Source organism: Scardinius erythrophthalmus, assembly GCF_964197995.2.
Source record: "Scardinius erythrophthalmus genome assembly, chromosome: 6".
Taxonomy (NCBI): domain Eukaryota; kingdom Metazoa; phylum Chordata; class Actinopteri; order Cypriniformes; family Leuciscidae; genus Scardinius; species Scardinius erythrophthalmus.
The window spans coordinates 45,908,340-45,928,072 of NC_138226.1; the positions used below are offsets into that span (position 1 = coordinate 45,908,340).

Here is a 19,733-nt window from a genome sequence, read left to right on the forward strand (position 1 = left end):
AGTGCGCTCGCTCGCTCGCTCGCTCTCTCTCTCTCTCTCTCTCTCTCTCTCTCTCGCTCTCTCTCCCTCTCTGGTCAGTTAACGTTAATAAGCTACATGCCTCGTTTTCTTTTCTTTGCCATTGACATCCGACTGAACAAACTTTCCACTGATGTCTGTTTAAAGGGATGTGCTCGACCAGCTCGAGCGTCTGTGCCGTTGCGCACTTAATCCACTGCGCGTTTTTCTCTTATCAGCTCGCGCACCACAGCTATGTTACTATACACACGCACCTTGTACGAACCCTGTGAAATAAATGTCGCTATAAGTTTCTCAGAATACAATAGTGGTCAAATACTGAAACTTGAGTATTATATATTTTTTATGATGTATAGTTTGTCAAGGTATAACATTAAATCTGATAGTAAATTTGAACTAAATAAAAAAAAAAAACGCTTCAGTGCGCGGGCGCACTGGCAACGGTTAACAGGTTAAAATACAGTATGAGAATTAACTGCACAATTACTAGACATGTTTTCCTTGGATATTATAGGCCAAATTGCAAGCACAATATGTGGAAAAATAAAAAAGAATTGAGATGCTTCCAACTGTTGCTCTTGCATTCTTGTGGCTCAGTGACTCACCTGAATGAATGGCTAATTAAGTATGCGGGCCCAATTGTCTCCTCAGGTGTGAACCACTAAATATGCATGCTCGTTGATGCCCACTCCGCATATTGCCTTTCCAAACATAAAGTGCTTTGCAAAATTCAAATCAATGTATTGTGTTATGTGAATGATTAGGCAGGGTGATTTTCACATCATTTTGAAGAAAAAACACTAGGCGATGACATCCATTAGACAAAAGTCTTATTGGCACATATTTAGTATGTGTTTTGTGGTCTTATTTCAGAAACTTTAGTTTTTAGTTCTTGTTGCTCACATATTATGGTAGCCCTGTTTGTGCTAAATAGTGTGTCATTTTTTTTTGCCATTAATATGTTTATAAGCAACTGAAAAAAGCACAAATGTCAGGGCATGTCAGAACATCTCAAGGACCCCAAAAACACATTAGACCCCAGAGGGTTAATGACCAAAATAGCAAAAAAAAAATTAATCCTCGAATTAATAAACAAAGCACACTTCATCCATCTTTTTTACTCATCACTTCAATGGTTCTGACTTCCTCTTTGAAAAGAGCAGTCAATAATAAAATCCTACCCACAAACACAATAAAAGACCTGATTTTTGACCTCATACAGTAGTTTTCTGGGTCATAGCATGTTAAAGAATATCAAAAAGACATTTTTGTAAGCTTGTGTACTGCTGCAACAAGTTATGTGTTGGTGTGTGTAAAAACAACAACAAAAATGTTTATTTAACTTTGTATGTCACATGTTCACACTTTGCTTTCCATTTTCATTTAACTGGTGTGTATAAACAAAACAAAACTGGTGTTCCTACACAAAATATTTATAAGGGATTGTTTGGGATTACTATGTGTTTTAGTTATTTGACCTAGTTTTCAGTTTGTTGCTATGGTTTCTCTTTGATTTGGTTATGTGTTACACCTGTTTTTAATGTGAGTAATGTACAGTATGTGTCACCACAAAGAGTTTTAGTTTAGACAGTACAAACTTATTTTTGCAGTTCCTAATAAAATTACTGGCCAACTAATGAGAAACTTTGTTTTTATTTCCTCAGCAAATATTTTTATTCATATACAGTGCTTGGTAAAAGTTAAATGTAGACCCTGTGTACAAGCCAGTGAGGTCAGATTTTGCCATTTCTCTCCTTCTGTCTCATTTATTTCTCTGTCCATTCTTGAGCTTCACATATTTTCTTCATTAATGAATCTCCATCATTCAGAGCTCCAGTAGAAGGTCAGCAGGGAAGAAGCCCAGTTTACGGCCAGTGCTTACTTTCAGATATCCATTCACCTCTTCTCCTTTCTTCACCACAATCTACAAAGCAGAACACAGTTATAAATATGAAAAATCAATCGGTAATCAGTCAATAAACTGTCTCTTAAATACATTTTGATTCGGTTCCTGTACGCTTAAATACAAACATTAAATAGGCACACCAGATTTTTAGATTATCATACGGGACATACAGAGGTATTCCAGTTGAATTATTCAGGGGAGGGGAGAGGAGCACATAAAAACACATTTGCCATTTCTCAGGTTTAGCTCGCTATATAATTTAAGAAGCTTTTTGCAGTAAGACCTCAACAGAGAGCAGCTGGGTACGCTAACTCTCCCCAAAACTTTATTAATAATCTTCAGTCCTCACCACACAGACACACACTGACCTGATCTTTCTTCAGGGTAATCTGGCCCATCTCTCTGTTTCCCACGAAGGAGCGTTTCACTTTATATACCCTCTCGCCTGCTCGCAGGGTTGGGGAGTAACAGAATACATTTTTAAAGTAACTGGTAAACGGTATAAACCAGTTAAATCAACAGCTGGAAAGAGCTGAGAAGGAATTCAGTACATACACCATGAACTTTATTTTAAGTGCCTGTAGATCTGAAAACTCTTTACAAAACCATAAAGGTGTTTTACAATTTCATGATATGGAGGAGTCCACATCAGTTGCTTTATACATTAAAAGGTGACTCTTTACCCAAAAAGAGATCAAGCTGTTTGTGAAACTTTTTTTTAAACAGCTTTATGGTTTGTAACTGGTTTATACCGTTTAAGAATAAAGCAGTAAAGTAAAGATCAAGTCCATTTGTGTCCACAGTACATTGTTTGCAAAGGCTTGAACTTTCATGATCATATTCATGTAATTTCACAGTTATGCCACATTGTTCATCAGTGTTTCAAAGCACCAAGTCACCACTTTAGTTGAGGGGCCACACACATGATTAAGTCATTGATAAATAATGCTTAGTTAATGATGACTACAGTATTTGAACGCCAACAGAATTCGTATGTTATGTGCTGTGATTGGCCAATTTTGGGGTCTGTCCATTTACCTGCAGGCTATGAAGAAGACATGAACATGCTGGATAACTCAGATCATAATTCAGAAAAACAGTTCTCACATTAATTGATATGCTGTTCTAGCCTGTATGCATGCATTAGATAATGTGGATTTTTGTACATTCCTTTAATAATTCGAAGAGTAGTCTTGCATGCATGAATTAATACTTTTTTATGCATGAATTCATGATGATGCATGTACCATAACCGTAGCTTTATCCACAATGGGTGGTAAAGACCAATTTTTTTTGTGAACAAAGAAAACATCATGATCATGCGTAATAAATCATAATTCATGATGACGTACTCATCTTAGTTAATGTTTTAATTAAGGTGTTGTTCATCCATGAAGTCATGAATGAAAAACGTTGAACTCGTGTTAGTTCCTGATGATTCATGAGATATTAATGCATGAATGAATGCATATTTCATGCATGAATTTATACATGAATTCATGATAATTCATGTACCCTTACCGTAAAGTGTTACCAAAATTTGTTTAAAACAAAACAAAAAATTTCAGCTCCGAGCATATTACTGCATATGATAAAATATGATATCAAATATATCAGCTCCAAAAAATATAAAGAACTTTGCAAATACATAGAGAAGTGTTAGACGTGTGTGTGTGTGTGTGTGTGTGTGTGTGTGTGTGTGTGTGTGTGTGTGTGTGGAGGCTCTTCTGTGCTCAAATCATGACTAAGCAACTGAAGTTTTAAAAAAGAGAAAGTTGAGAATCTCACACACAAACAACATGCATTTTAATCCAAGAACAAATATATACAAAATTATATTTTGAATTAGAAAATTATAGATTTTTTTTGTGAAAGTTACACACACACAACAGTTTTCATTCCCACTTTTGGAACACACTGCAGTGACTCAGTGACTTATATTTTGCCCCACTGAAAGGGGACTGCACCAATGTCTGAATTAAAGTACTGGCACAGTTTACCCCTGAGCTGTTTGGCGTGTGTTGTACTGTTGGTTGTGTGTGGCAGAGAGGCCTGCTGTAGGCCGGGGTCTTGATCTAGTACTTCCTGGTTGATTCCTGCCATGTATGCTTCACAGCACTCTGTACGCAGAAAGTTGTGCAGAGCACAGCAAGCCAACACAATGTCCTCCACTTTGGCAGTGTTTTGAATATTAATGGTAGTTAGAAAAACTCGAAAGCCATTTGCCAGGATGCCAAATGCATTTTCAACCACCCTCCGAGTTCGCGAAAGCCTGTAGTTGAATATGCGTTGCTCAACAGATAGACTGCGGTTCGGATATGGCTTCATGAGGTATTGCTTCAAGGGAAATGCCTCATCTGCCACAATGCAGTAAGGGGCCAGCTGGTCAGATTCAGGAAGTGGTGCAGGTGTAGGTGCAGGTGCAGGTATGTTCGATGTTCTTTTCTCCAAAGCATCCTGTAAAGAGCATCCACCAAACACTCCACCATCTGAAACACACCCATTGCATCCCACATCAACATAAAGGAATCTGTAATTGCTGTCAACCAGTGCCATTAGAACAATGAAAAATGTACGCTTGTAGTTGTAAAATGTCGATCCAGTTCCTGGTGGGGGACGAATGTTGATGTGCTTCCCATCCAGAACACCCAGGCAGTTTGGGAAGTTCCACTGAGCCTGGAATCCAATGGCAACTCGCTGCCACTCTTCCACTGTGTCTGGGCACTGAAAAACAGTAAAATGTAAAAAAAAAAAAAAAAAAAAAAAAAAAAAACCGTTTCATTTGTCAGACCCTTTATAACTCGTAGTCATTTTGGGATGTTTCACTGTCTGAATGTGTAAAACCTTAAGGTATTTCTCTTTTAAGACCTGGTAGATTGCTGCACAGGTTTCAGGAACGAATTGCTGAATTGTAGACATTCCCACTCGGAACTGGTAAGAAAGGCTTTTGAAGCTTTCTCCTGCAAAGAATACAATCACATAACTCTATCAATTTTCCACACCTTTTCCAGAATGAATCATCAAGAACAAAACACTTTTAATGCATGTTCATTTGATTATATTGTATATGCTGTTTCTTTTTAAGGCGAGACACTACAGGTGAATAGGGTAAAAATTTAAAATAATAGATATCACCATGAAACTTCCTCAGTTGATTACTTTCACAAGTATATAAAAAAAATGTATTACAAGTTTTAGAAATTTGTATGTTCAATTATGCAAATTAGGCATTATCTCATTAAATATGCACGATTTTGCATATATTTTCGGTAGATAGATCTGAACATATGATAAAGCCAGGTGAAAAATTATTTTTTCATTTTGTTTACACACAAGATGAAAATAAAAACTCAGAGGGATTTCAGGATATATACTTTCATTACCTATAAAATCAAAATATACTGTCCATAGCCATAAAACAGATTTTCGCCATATTTTTTTGATTAAAATGTCACATAAATCAGGCCAGGAATGATTTATTAACAAATCCCTCTGAAAATATCTTCAGAATACTGCTAAGTGTATAACTGGAAAGTTTGGTGTACATAGGTGCTACATAGGCTGAGATGTTTCTACTGGAGAATGACAAAAACTCATTTTGAGAAAACGGCAGTTAAAGATTCAAATAGCTCTAAATGAGAAATCGTCGTAGCTTTAAATCCCCCTTTGGACATTCACGATTGGTTACTGATAGAAAGGAAATGCCCATATTTGGGTTACATAGTGTTGTGCAGGAGACTCAGAGCTTCACGGTGATACCGGTCATGACAGACTTCAGTAAACAGACGGAGCTCGGCGCGTCGTATTGTAATGCTAACTTCCTGGTAAATTCGGGAGAAACTTACAGCCGCAAGTAAACAAAATGTAATAAAATAAACATCTTAATGTATATTTTCAACGTTTTCTTTATAGCAGCTTGAAAGAACACATATTGAAGGAGTAAACTAGCCCAAAATCTCAAAATTGACCACTGCATGAAAATCGATATTTTTGCCTGCCGTGTCTCGCCTTAAGTAGGCTACAATTGCCATCCGAAATAATCAATTTCTTTTCACTTTTATAAAGCTTAATAATACACCAAAATGTACACAACTGAAAAGGTGTTGTATTGCAATGTTAAAACAAAGAATAACCTTTAGCTTGCTTACCTGTTGCCAGGAACCGTAGTGTAATCATCAGACGTTCCCCTACGGAGATACAATCTCGGTAGTTCGTGTTTTTCCTCTGTATAATAGGAGTGATAAGTTCCTTTAACGTGTTAAACTGAGTAGGAAAAAGCCGTGCAAATTTTTTAAAATCTGAGGTTTCATCTAGTTCCCGCTCTCTACACAGGTTTGGGAAAGCCCCATGAGCCTGTTTCTGGAGAATCCATGGTTTCACCCATTTAGTGCGCTTTCTGCGTATTTTTCGCGCCTGATTCTTTCTTTCCTTTTCCACAAGCAAAATACCAAGGGCTGACAACGCCAGTGCCATTTGCAACGTGTCAGACATTTCCGATTTCCTAAATATCACAAATCCGTCTGTGGATAGCGAGACTCTGATATGCTTTTTCTTTGTATATGTTTTGTATCCCTGTAGCTTCTTCCGGTTTCCCGCTTTGAGTGACTACTGCCAAGACTACTGCCACCTGCTGGTACGGAAAGGTATTTCCTACGCAGGCGCAGAACGGACGTGCTAGTTGGCCATCGGGTGTCGAGAATCGGCTTGGTGTGTCAGGGCAAATTTGGACCCAGACGCTGCCGACGTGAGCCAACCCTGCAGTCCGCTTTCGTTGCCACTAGTTCGTCGGCGTCGGCTTGGTGTGTTCCAGGTGTTACACCAGAATCTGTGACCGTCATAATCTGTGACCGTAGTGGGCGCGGTTGTCACTGTGCTGCGTGATCTACGCAAACAGCGTAACTTCTGACTATAAGCCAAAGGTGAGGTATTTACGAAACGTTTGTTTAGAAATGATGGTTATTTACACAATAAATTATTATTTGCTTGCCCAGATTGAGCTCAATGTGTTTTTTTTCAGAGTAGCCGACTACGTGTGTTTCCGTGTTCATTAATGTTTAATGTTTATGTTCTCACGCGAGAAGAGAACGGCCCTGACGTCCGTGCACGTTTAGGAAAAGTTTTTTTCTCAGCGTGTTTTGCTATTCAGAATAATATGTTATAATTGGATATTATTTTATAGGATATATGTTTAATTTGTGGAACCAGTAGTCAATGAAAGACATGTATGGCGGTGTGGGAGGGTACTACAATGTGACATTGTAGACAAACAGACATACAGTATACGGTCACCAAATCTGATAAGGCTATTTTAAAGGTCACCGAATTCTGTTACCCTCCTCTATTTCACCCATAATGAAGGTGAAATCCTCCAAAGTCACTCTGATGATATCTGAACTCCTCAGCTTCTTACAGTAGAAATCATTTTGGGCTGACATGAACAGAAACAGACATACAGTATAGGGTCACCAAATCTGATAAGGCTATTTTAAAGGTCACCGAATTCTGTAACCCTCCTAAAACATTAGAAACATTGATTTCAAACATTAACTATTTACAAATTTGCCGAACTAAGAAAAAAAAAAAAAAAAAAAGCAACTATATTTTAAATGCATGCTGCACAGCAATAGGATGTCTTGGGGTCAGGCTCCCCAACACCAACGGGCACAGACATCACACTGGATCTGTATCAACAAAGATAATTACTACTCTAGCAAAGACAGGCCATGCCCAGAATGATCAGAGCCCTATGGTGGGTTTCTTTATTTAAAAAATAGCTTCTTACCCAAGGTGTTGTCTTGCCCTTCTCCTCCACATTATTCTCCCCACAATGGCGGCACAAATCAGTAAGGTCATCTGGTCACCATTGAAAAGAAATTTAATTTGTCAATAAATGTGTTAATCATTTAAATAACATATTGTATGTAAGGGATAATCCACTAGCTCGTTAAACTATTTTATTGTACCACAGAGGCAAAGAGGCTCAGAGGAGTTTAATGAACAGCTAACCTTGGATTTTCCTCCTTATACCATGGTCATTTGCCAGGACAAGTTACAGTAAAAGCTGTCATTGATGTGTTGAGCTCTAAATTTGACTGGTGTTAGGGTTATGTTTTATTTTGTTTTAGTTTAGTGCCTGTCTTTTGATCCAGGTTTCCCATTGTGTCTGATTAGTTATCCCATTCACCTGTTGTCTCAGTTATAATCTCCTGTTTATTTATACTACTTGTTCTGTTCTTTGTCTTGAATTTTCACATTTTTTTGTATTGAGAGTTCTTGAATTAAAGACTTAAAAGTGATATTTTGTGCACTTCTATTGTGCAGCCGCTCACATAGAAGATTAATTATTAATCAAAAGTACATAATTAAACAAATGTACCACTCTCATCCAGCAGGGTCATGGCGATCTTTTTCCTGAAGTTGTTCACTGCTGACGCCTTGTTTGCAAACGTCAGAGGCTCCCCTGCCAGAATTTTCTCTGCATACTAATATGACACATGCTTATAACTGATTTGTTAGTGCATAGTAAATAAATACATAAGTACTATATAAACCAGCATACTATTGTTTTAAAATACTTTACTGTTATAATGATGTAGACACCAGTATAATAAAGTGGACACAGCATGATAAAAAAAAACTTACTTTCAGAACAAATACCCCACATGACGTTCCATCCAATTGTGAACTGTGTGGAGCTGTGCTGGCTGTCCACTTTGAAACATTGCAGCCTCGTTTTCTGACAAAGGCCCTGAAAAGGCAAGACAAAGGTAAAATTATGCCAACATATTTACACATATTTTAGTTTTGTAATTAAAAGGGAACAACTTGCATATATGGACACAACAATTACCTTGTGGATTCCAAACACTGTTTTATTTTGCATGCATCATTCCCCAGGGGATCCAGCACAAGGCTCCTTTTTTCAGCCGGAAAGATTGCCTGTAGATTAGTAGATTATTATATTACAATATATTATTGTATAGTATCGATATATTCATGTTGTACAGCTATTGGTAATATTGTGGCTCTCAACAAATGTCAGCAATGCACAGAGCAAGGTACTTACAGCCAACATCCAGTGACCCGGCTCATGGACGGCTCCCAAAATCACTTTGTATTTTATTGGATCACACTAAAACAGATAATAATTATTTACAAAAGCAGTTAATAAATTCTATTAAATTACAATCCACTTAAAAAGGCCCTACAAAAAAGATTTTCCTGTGCATACTTTCAGTCGTGAGTTTTTTCTCTCCCATATTCTGGTCATTTCAAAGGAGTCAATTTGAAGAGCCTTTTCGTCTCTTATTTGTTTTTTGTTTGTTTTTTGACTGCCTGGGCTATGTATGCATTTATTACCTGTGAGACAAATAAATGAGTAAGAGTATGTAGCATTACCTTGGATAAATTATATACAATCCAAGTAGACAAGTCAGTCATTCAATTAAGCTCACCTCGCTTTCAAGCTCTCCATTTGGGGCTGTCCTCAAAATGTCCCAGTAAAATATTTTGTAGGGCCCCATTCACGACAGCAGAACATGTGCTTTTTTGTGCTATGTATGAGGTAAAAATAGTAATTGAAATAACTATAATGTAGTGCACAACAGCATTAGTTATTTTTAGTATATGAAATATATCTCTGAATGTAAACAAAAATATACCAAACATTAAATTAAATTAAGTACAATGTTAACTAAAACAACAGTTGATTATTAAAAGTCTAAATAGAAACGGTTATTTTTATTTTTATAATAAATGTAGTTCTCACAATCGCCCGAACTCTAACCAGTCGCCACTTGATTACTTACCCTACATACACTCACTAGCCACACTAACTCGTTGCCCGGTCTCATCTCCACGTGATAACGCCCTTGCCTGATTCCTACTTACCTGCATGCTCACCTTTTTCCTGCTACACACATCCTTGTACCGAAGTTCCCCATCTCATCGGTGTGCTTTTTCATCACCTGCAAATGAGATAAAAGTTAATAGTTAAGTGTGACTGTCTGCAACCTATCTCTAAATTACTAATTTACTTGACTGTCTGCTGTTCATTTGATCCTCTATCTGTGTAATAAAGTTCATGATCAACAATACCTGTGTTTACTCTTCTGTTTATCTGTGACACATTGTTATAATATAATCAATGTTATTCACTTTACCTGTCAGTGGGTTTCTTGCTGTGGCTGATCAGTGTAAATGTGTACTGTAGTGGATGCATTTTCACCTCTGTATGGTGCCGTTGAGCCTCTCCACCAATCCGTTGGTCTGAGGGTGGTACGGGGCACAGAGGCTTCTCTTAATTCCAAGTACTTCGCAGACCTTAGTGTTGATCTACAGGGGTTATGTGAAAATAATATTTTGTAATATTTTAAAAAAGGGAAGAACATGCAGTGGTTAAAAGCATTTGTGTAGTTGAAAATGAAAATACTTACTGTGTTAACAAATTTTCTGCCCTGATCAGTAAGTATTCTTTTTGGCACTTCAAACTGATAAATAAATTTCAAAATGCACTTCGTAACCTCAGCAGCCGACTTTGTTGTTTAAGGATATGCCTGTGCCCATTTGGTGCAATAATCAATAATAACACATATGTACTGATTTTGCTGGTCAGTCTTCATCAACTTTCTTATAAGGTCTATTCCGACCAGTTAAAATGGACATTTGGTCTGTCAACAGACAAGAATAAATAACAATTCAAAAACAAATTATAACACTTCACAATACATATAGGACCGGTTTTCACAGACAGGGCTTATACTAAGGTAAAGAATGAACACATTAATATTTCTAATTTCTATTAATATTCACATTTATAAAACACTTTTTTTGGTACCTTAATTGGTGTGTATACTGTCTCAACCTTTATGGCCTTCTTGTTTTTCTGGCAGACTGAACACTCAGATACCTGGGAATGTTTAATATATTAATTGATTGTAAATTATACATTGTTATATGATAAAACAATTTTTTTATGAATTTAAGTTTTTAAAAGCCTACCCATTTCTCTAAGTCTGCTGACATGCCAGGCCAGTAGAACCGCTGAGAAATGGCATCTCTTGTTTTGAGCTGTCCAGCATGTGCACCTGTGTCACTAAGATGGAACTCTTTAAATAGTGCGTCAGCCTCCTCTGCACTGCACACAACTTTACATCTTTGGGACATCTTGTTGCGGATGTAAAACAGATCATCATCTGAACAAAAAATGAATTGATCAAAGTCATAAGAAAAAAGAATTGGCCATCCCAATAAGCTCAAAGCAGTTACCTACACTTAGAGGTGGGCGATATGAGCAAAATCTTATATCAAGATATGAGTAATTTTATTTCATAAACAAGAAATACTACATAAAATGTATAAAGTAACCACATACAAAACAATGTATTAATGCATTAATGGAGGAGGAGAAGAGTCAGCATTAAACATTAATAACAAAAGCAGGTAAATTTGGATACTGTCAGTTTCAGACTGACTGAACGTACCCATTATACTTGTTTTCTTTCTGTTTACTGTTTAAATCACTTAAAACTCATTATTGTGTTTACTTGCCACACAAGATAAAAATTTATATAATTGGTACTTTCATCAATTAAAATGCAGTAAATGATTAAACATTACTTTGTCTTACATGGACTTGTTGTTATAAAAACTGCTTTGTTAATTTTTTTTTGTTCCAAAATCTCAAGCATGGTTCAATAAATTACAACTTTTATAAATTAACCTGTTAAATTTACATATTTATTTTTAATTTGTGTTTATTTTTACTGCATATTTGTAAAGTACCCAAATAGGTGTTGAAACTATACATAGGCATGTATATTTAAAATTGTTCAAGCCATGATGTCCTCGTGTCTCTCAAACAGTGCTGAGACCACGCGCATATACTGTAGGCTACTGAAATGCTGCTAGTTAATCGCATACTGGTAACTGTTATATTGCCCACGTCTAAACTGTTAAAATGGTTCTAAACAGGACAAATTATTTGGCTGATAACAATAGCAGAACTCTTTTGGTGAACTCCTTCTTATGTAATTCCATAAAGAACTATACTTCAAAAGGTAGTTCTTCCCCTAAGGGCTGGTATTATAGTTTATGAATTTAATGCTTCTTACATGAAGCAGTGCTAAAACAATAGTATGTACAAGAGTACTGTTTACTGTGACTTCACAGTAATTATGCCGTCATATTACTGTGATTTAGCAGTAAGCTGCTGTAGAATTACTGTTTTAATGGTGAATGTCTATATATTACTGTGATTTAGCAAAAATGATGGACCAAACAAAACTGATAAAAACAGTGGTTTAACTTATTTTTTAGAATAAAAATACAATTTAAGAACAGGAACAAGCACTGTGGGTAACAGGAATGAACACTGGGTAACATGAATATGTGTGCATGTGTTTGCTATGTATTGGAGAATTTCATTTGTCTCACACATGGGCCAACTGCATGAGGTAAACAGGCCTGGGAATATGAACAGGTGCCTTATAGAAAATATATGTAAGCTCAGCAAAATGATATGTGAAATGTAAACTAGGTCACAAGTGGTACTATGGAAAACTGTTATATAAAGTGTTTTTTAAAAAAGAACATACGAAGCATTTCGCCACCAGTAAAGATAAAACACTGATATAAGAATTATTAATAGTGGCGAAAAGGGAAGGAGGAGCAAAAAGAAAAAGATAACTAAACAGGAACCAATTGGACACTAACTGATAAGAAAACCACATAAAACTGAGTGCAAGACCACTGAAAGATCAGATGACCAGCTGACATCTCACTTTGTTGAATTGTTCAATAAAGTTGATTCTTTTGAGACCCGAAGCCTTGACTTTGAGAGATTTCTTCTGAGTTCTGGACCAGACATCATTGACCTGAACCAAAGATCATGATTTGGCCCCGACATAATTGGCGAGCTACAGCCAGGAGACGGAGGGGGTCGAACAGCCGGAGGGGAAGGCCCTGGTGGGGACCACACAAAACAAAGGCCGGCCAAAAATAAAAAGGTAAGCAATTTTGCTTATATATTTGTTTTGTGGGGCCACTACCGGTAAGCTAACACTTTGGTTGTAATAAAAGTTAAAACCCTACCGTCAAAGAATCAAAAAGAAAGATATAAATATAATAAAATAAGTAAATAAGTCTGGGCTCTGGGTCTTTGGAAGAAAGCGCATGCGAAGGGTGGCCACAAGTTTTGTTTAAAATTTTTGAGTTAAAACGCAAAAAGTGTGTTAAGGACGTGAAGAGCACGTCATAAGTTTTGTGAAAAATAGAACGTAGAAGAATACGTTGTGGACGTAAAGAGTACGTCATATGTCATAAGTTTTGTGAAGAATAGAACGTAGAAAAATACGTTGTGGACGTAAAGAGTACGTCATATGTTTGATCTAGAGTAAAACGCAGAAAGTGCGTTGTGGACTTGAAAAACACGTCATATAAAGACACAGTGAGAGTAAAAAGACAAGTTATGTATATGTGTCATGAGAAGTTGTAGCAAGCGTGGAAGCACGTTATATGGTTGGTTGTTATAAGCACATAAGGTGCAATTTTTGTAAAAAGCACATTACATGTTTGTTTGTCGTATATTTGTTTGTTTAAAAAGGAAATCATGGAATAGGTAGAAGGGAGAAAGAATCACGAAAAGAGTAAAATAACAAACGAATCGAGCAAGTTGGGAGAAGTGAAATATAAAACTGAGCTATATAAAATTAAATTGGTGAATGGATGACGAAAAACAAAACAGAGTAACAAAATCACAGAAAAACAAATATCAGAAAGTTAAAAACACCCCACAAAATTGGTTATGCCGATTGCTTGGTCACTTGCCAGATTGTAGACGTTGTGATCCAAACAAAGAAACACAACCTTTGATTGAAAAAAGAGAAAAATAAACAGCTAAGCATTCTTTATTTTCTGAAAAAATAAATAAACATATAAGAATGTAAATTGATCCCTAGGAAAATTAAAATAGAAACAGTAAGCGAATATAAACTAAGGGATTAGAAGAAGAAAATAAAGATCAAAAGGGTCATACGAAAAACTACTTGTCTAGGGAAAATTTGAGAAATTAAAAAGGACAAATGTGGGACGGAATTTCAGAATACGATCAGAATAGGTATAGACAGAGAAATAGAAGACTGCGAGAAGAATAAAAGCTGAAGCAGGCTCTTGAATACACAAAAGGTATCAAAAGGCATTTTTGGTTGGAAAAGGAGTTTGTAGGTGAGGGAGGACTAAGGTATGAGCTAACAGACCAGAAAAAAGATGAATTGCTAAGAAATGTGACAAAAATCACAAATCTTGACCAACTTGAGTCTGAATGGCCCCTCATAGACTGGAATAAGATAATAAAAGACCAGATAACATACGAGGCACTAAGACCATTACTTAACAAATTTGGCCTCCCTAAACCCCTCATGCTGGAATCTCTGTTATCAACATCAGAGATAAAAATAAATCCAGTGTATGTCCCATACCTGAAACGGAATGCATGGATGAGGTGGCCTCAAGGGCTGGGGGGAGCAACAATATTGCAGAATCTCTACATAACTGTGGGGTCATGCATTAGGCCAGTGAAGTGGGAAAATGAATCAATTTTTGAGATACAAAGGACAGGGGAGATCACTCCAGTATTAGTGGACAACTGGACCCTTGAGAAACTGGTGGTAATGGTAGTATTGAGAAACAATCCCAGCAGAATTCGATACCTGTGGGTCGAGGTACACCAAAGTAAGGAAGAACTAGAGGAGGTACCAGTGACAACTGACAATGTCACAGCTCTGGACGAACAGAAGGGGCAAGAGGGGGAATAGAGGGAGGAGGCTTTTGAACAAAAAACAAAGGAAAAACTTTAATTGATTTATTTGAACCTTTTTCGTTAGACACATGCACCAAAGAGGAACTTAACATTTCAATAACCATGCAGGAAGGAAATGAAGTAAAGCTGACTCCATCTCTCACTTATTTGTATAGGACAGGAGACATAACTGCACGAGGCCGGTGGTTTGAGGAAAACATAACCTGGAGCTTTGAACTAATACAACTGAGGGAAGACATAATTTGGCAGCACGGCGTATGCAGCCGGAAAAAAGAGGTGACGCCAAAGCCACTATCTAAGGTACCCATACAAATTATCCTAAAATATTTTGAAAAAACAAAACAAACACCTGAATTAAAGATTCAGCTGAGTGATAACTGAGTTAAAAAACAAGGGATTGAGGCACTGGAATAATGGCTTCGGTGTCACCTCAGGAGGAGTCTCCTATAGCTCAGCTTGCATCACAATATCCCATATGTAGGGACACCATTAAGAACCTGTCAAAAAAGTGGGAAAAAAGGACCAAAAAGTTAATTACTAAGTGGCCAGCGGAGGGAACATTTGACCTAGCTATGTGCAGAGAAATGGGGGCACTAATAAAAAATCACAAGGCCAATGACAAGAGCAAGAAAAGAGAGGAGAAGAGAGAAAAGGAACAGGAAGTTTTGAATCTATTTAGGGAGAAGGGAGCACAACTGATTAAGGAATTGAAGGAGAAGACAAGAAGGAAAGATCCCATGATAGAAACCCCACCCCCTTATGCACCACCTTATGATTCGACTGGTAAGCAGCTGCCCATGATGAAAGGAACAGTGAGAATAGAAGGCGAGGTAGACTTTGAGGAGGGAGATGAAGATGAGTCAAGGGAAGAAGTAAAAGAAGAAAAGCTACAAGTCAAGCAGGATTGCAGACACACAGAGACTGCAGATGTGCATGAAGATAAAGAGGCATGGGAACAGACCTATTCAAGTTATGGGGGAAATAACACACACAAAAGCATAACCATGGACAACCCATATCAGTACGCAGCCAAGGCCCTAAAGACGCTTGAAAAAGGAATGGAAGAGAGAGGAGCCACTGATACACAACAAATAAGCCAGGAATGCAACGAAATAGAGAATGAGATACGGGAAACCAGAGAACAAATCACCCAGGAAGCTCTGAATATGCTGGAAACCCTGAAGAACTCTGCGAGAAAGGACCAGAAAAGGACCCATGAGATGGACGGGAGATCTTCTCATCCAGTCAGCCCTCGCAAAGAATACAGAAAGGTGACTGGAAATCTACTTCTGGAAGAAGTGTCCGAGAACGAACAACCCCTCTTGAAGGGAGGATACAACCTGAGAAGACGACCATCAAACAGAACTGTGTCTACTGAAGAAGATGAGGACTATGAGGATGAACAACACACACAATGCCCTATCCTAATTAAAGGACACCAAGGACAGTACGTGCCATGGGCTGGACAAGACTTGGAAGGACTAATAGCTCACCTCCCTGACATTCATGAGGGAGCAGGAAAGTGGATAAGACTTTTGGAAGAGGAAACAATGGGGAAGATCCTGGCCATTGGGGACATCAAGGCACTTCTGGCCAAAAGCGTCGGGGCAGCAAAGACAAATGAAATCCTGGCAGGGACAGGACTCAAGCATGCAAATGATACAACAAGAATGGACGGCGCACCATTGGACAGATACAGACCTAGGCTGTGGAGAACACTGAGAGAGCATTACCCAACCCAAATGGACCCAAAGCTGCTAAAAGGGGAACCTTTGGGAGAAGAAGAAAATCCAACTTCTTATGTCCAGAGACAGTTAAGACGATGGAAGCAAGAGTTGGAAAGAGATCCTGAACGAGACCCAGTGATAACAGCACTCTTCAGGTCTGCCATAATTGATGCTATGCCCCCTGCAGTGAAAACCAAGCTAGAAGATGTGGTGGGATTGGGCTCAAAGACATCAAAAGAGTTCAGTGACCATGTGTCTCATGCAGTGGAACAATACAGGAAACAAGAGCAGAAACTGAGAAGCCAAGAAAGAGAGCTACAACGAAAGCTGGCCCAACTACAACTGGACGAATTGATCAACAAAAAGAAGAAGGTACAGGCTGCAGTGAAAGAAGTCGAAGAGCAACCTGCAGTAATGGCTGCTGTAAATGTGCCGAACCAAGCACCTCAAGTTATCCCTCAAACACCGATGAATGCAGGACAGAACATACCCACTGACGTAGTTAGCACACAGCAGTCAAATACCCCAATTGTGATATACCTTCCTGAAAATCAAGACCACAGGAACAGAATGAGCCAAGGAAGAGGAAGAGGAAGGGGAAGAATGTACAGCAGACAGCCAAGAAACTTTGATCAACCGAATATATGCTGGGGATGCAACCAACCTGGACACACTAGGAGGTTCTGTCAAGTCAACCCATGGCCCCAGGATGAGATGCAGGGTCAAATGTCCCAGCCATGGCACCAGAGAAATCAAAACCAGCAGCAGCAAGCAACAGGTCCTGTCAATCCATGGCGTGGGCCAAACCAAGGATACTAGGGATGCCCAGAGAATCCTACAGGGAGAAGTCAGCTACCAATGATATCTTCAAACGCTGACCAAGAGCCTATGCTGCAGGCCAAAATAGAGGAAAGAATAATACCTGTTATGTTAGACACAGGGGCAACATTTACCTGTTTAAGCCCAAAATATGCCTCTCACCTCCCTAGGTCTGGAAAATATGCCAAGACAGTAGGATTCTCGGGACTAACGCAGCTGATCCCAATGACTACCCCCGTCAGCATAACAGTTAAAGACTCTGAAATAAGAATTCCTGTACTAGTATCAGACCAAACACCAGTCAATTTACTGGGCAGAGATGCCATTTGCAAATTAGGATTAAAGATAGGGTGTTCCTCAGACGGCATTTATATAGAAAGTGGAGGGATAAAGCAAATGATAATAAAGGATGAGACAAGACAAGAGAAGCCACAAGCAAATGTATTCTGGATAGGAGGATTGAATGAGGATGTAAGAAAGACTATGGACAAATGGGGAAAATACATACAAGTGCAGCTCCAGAAGCCAACTATCCCAGAGATTGAATTCCACTGTACAATGAGATATGACCCTTCGAGGAATATGAACATAGAAAAAGAATGGTTAGAAAAGACAAAAGGACAAAGAATAGAGTTGTCATCGAGCTATATAATTGTAGGTTCAGCAGGGGCAGCACTACAAATAGAAGAATGTGAATTTACTAAAACTTGGTTCAAAATGGACAAATCAGTCCCACATGTTACCTTGTATGTGAATGAGGGAAGCCAAGGAAAAGATCTAGGCCCAATGATGCTAAATGCAACTAGAAAAACATGGGAAGCCACTGAAAATCCTCTAATTTTCCAAACACCAGACAGGACATACCTAAAAATTATAACTACAACTAATATGACAGGGGTTCCAAAATTGATATTAGAAGAAGTAGAGAATCAAACCCCAAAATCAAAAATGGAAGAGTTGATGACAGAAATGGAACAGCAGGTGCCTACACACTTGTGGTCCAGACATGAAACAGATGTAGGCCTAGTCAAATCGGCAAACCCTGTAAGAATTAGGACCAAACCAGGAGTTCGATTACCAAGGAAGCAACAATATCCTTTAAAACCAGAAGCAGTGGTAGGAATAAAGAAAACAATTGAAGGGTTAATGGAAGCAGGGGTATTGATTGAGACATTGAGCCACTGTAATACTCCAATTTTACCAGTGAAAAAAGCTGATAAAACAAAATGGAGACTAGTACATGACCTAAGAGCTGTTAATGAGATAGTGGAAGACTGGCCAGCAGAAGTCCCAAATCCACATACGCTACTAACCAATGCCCCAGCTGCTGCTAATTACTTTACTGTGATTGATCTTTGTTCTGATTTTTTCAGTGTCCCTCTAGCAGAGGAAAGCAGACACCTTTTTTCCTTCAGTTACCAAGGTAAACAATTCACGTATACAAGAATGCCCCAGGGGTTCAAACATTCGCCCCATGTATTCAATCAGGTTCTGAAATTAGACTTAGAAGATTTGAGATTGGACAGCACATTAATTCAATATGTGGATGATTTATTAATATGCTCTCCAACGCTAGAACAGTGCCATCAGGATTCCATCAAAGTGCTGACCAAGTTAGCTGAAGGAGGGCATAAAGCCTCCAAGGAAAAATTACAATACTGCCTTCCTCAGGTAGAATACCTAGGTCGATTGATTGCTCATCAAACAAAAGCAATCTCACCTAGTCAGCTAGAAGGAATCAGCAAAGCGCCACAATCCCAAACTGTGGGGCAAATGATGACATTCTTAGGAATGACTGGTTTTAGCGCTGATTGGATAGAAGATTATGCTATTAAAACAGCCCCATTACGGGCCTTACTAAAACAGACTGGTCAACAAAATTTGAGAGCACAAATAGTATGGGATTCTGAGGCACTGGTGGCCGTTTAACACACTGAAAAAAGAATTACAAACAGCCCCAGCTATTACATTTCCAGATTACGATAAAGAATTTCATTTATATGTAGCTAACAGAAAAGACGGATTTGCTTCTGCTGTACTAATGCAAGAGACATGCAGTGGAAGGAAAAAACAACCTATTGCTTATTATAGCACCAAATTGGATAGTGTGGCTCAAGGTTATCCTCCGTGTTACCAACAAGGTTTAGCTGCCGTATATTTCGCTTATGAAAAAGCTTCAGCAATTACTATGGGATACCCAATCACCATTTACACCCATCATAAGACCATTGAATTATTAGAGAAAAGCCGATTTGTCTTAACGCAGGCTAGATGTCTAGCATACTCAACACTTTTAACTTACCCAGACATTACAATGAAAAGGTGCACCACAGCAAACCCAGCTAATTTTATTCCGCTGGAGGGAGCACCACATGATTGTGTTTCTGTTTCTCTGGCTTTTACTCGCCTACGACCAGATTTGGAATCAACACCAATTGTTGATGTA

General features: G+C 38.3%; 2 protein-coding genes across 3 annotated transcripts; both read right to left on the reverse strand.

The window, feature by feature from the left end:
- Window positions 1–3,839: 3,839 nt before the first annotated feature.
- Window positions 3,840–5,011, reverse strand: LOC308692417 (uncharacterized protein). Of its 2 annotated transcripts, none has more exons than XM_081368399.1 (3): window positions 4,793–5,011; window positions 4,501–4,648; window positions 3,840–4,413 (listed from the first exon to the last, which is right to left on the reverse strand). In XM_081368399.1, exons 1-3 carry the CDS (start codon window positions 4,841–4,843, stop codon window positions 3,860–3,862), a joined length of 753 nt encoding a protein of 250 aa, XP_081224525.1. In that variant the 5' UTR covers window positions 4,844–5,011; the 3' UTR covers window positions 3,840–3,859. The 2 variants fall into 2 exon arrangements, with proteins under 2 accessions (XP_081224525.1, XP_081224524.1); XM_081368398.1 differs by having other exon boundaries at window positions 4,769–5,011.
- A 1,625-nt stretch (window positions 5,012–6,636) lies between these two features.
- On the reverse strand, window positions 6,637–11,102 carry LOC308691864 (sentrin-specific protease 2-like; the record flags this gene model as incomplete). The annotated part of the gene is made up of 12 exons (XM_081367426.1): window positions 10,925–11,102; window positions 10,761–10,832; window positions 10,360–10,593; window positions 10,152–10,258; window positions 9,379–9,891; window positions 9,156–9,283; window positions 8,991–9,056; window positions 8,775–8,863; window positions 8,567–8,672; window positions 8,301–8,406; window positions 7,707–7,777; window positions 6,637–6,765 (listed from the first exon to the last, which is right to left on the reverse strand). The coding sequence occupies exons 6-12, from the start codon at window positions 9,192–9,194 to the stop codon at window positions 6,637–6,639; spliced, it is 606 nt and encodes a 201-aa protein (XP_081223552.1). The 5' UTR covers window positions 9,195–9,283; window positions 9,379–9,891; window positions 10,152–10,258; window positions 10,360–10,593; window positions 10,761–10,832; window positions 10,925–11,102.
- Window positions 11,103–19,733: the final 8,631 nt, after the last annotated feature.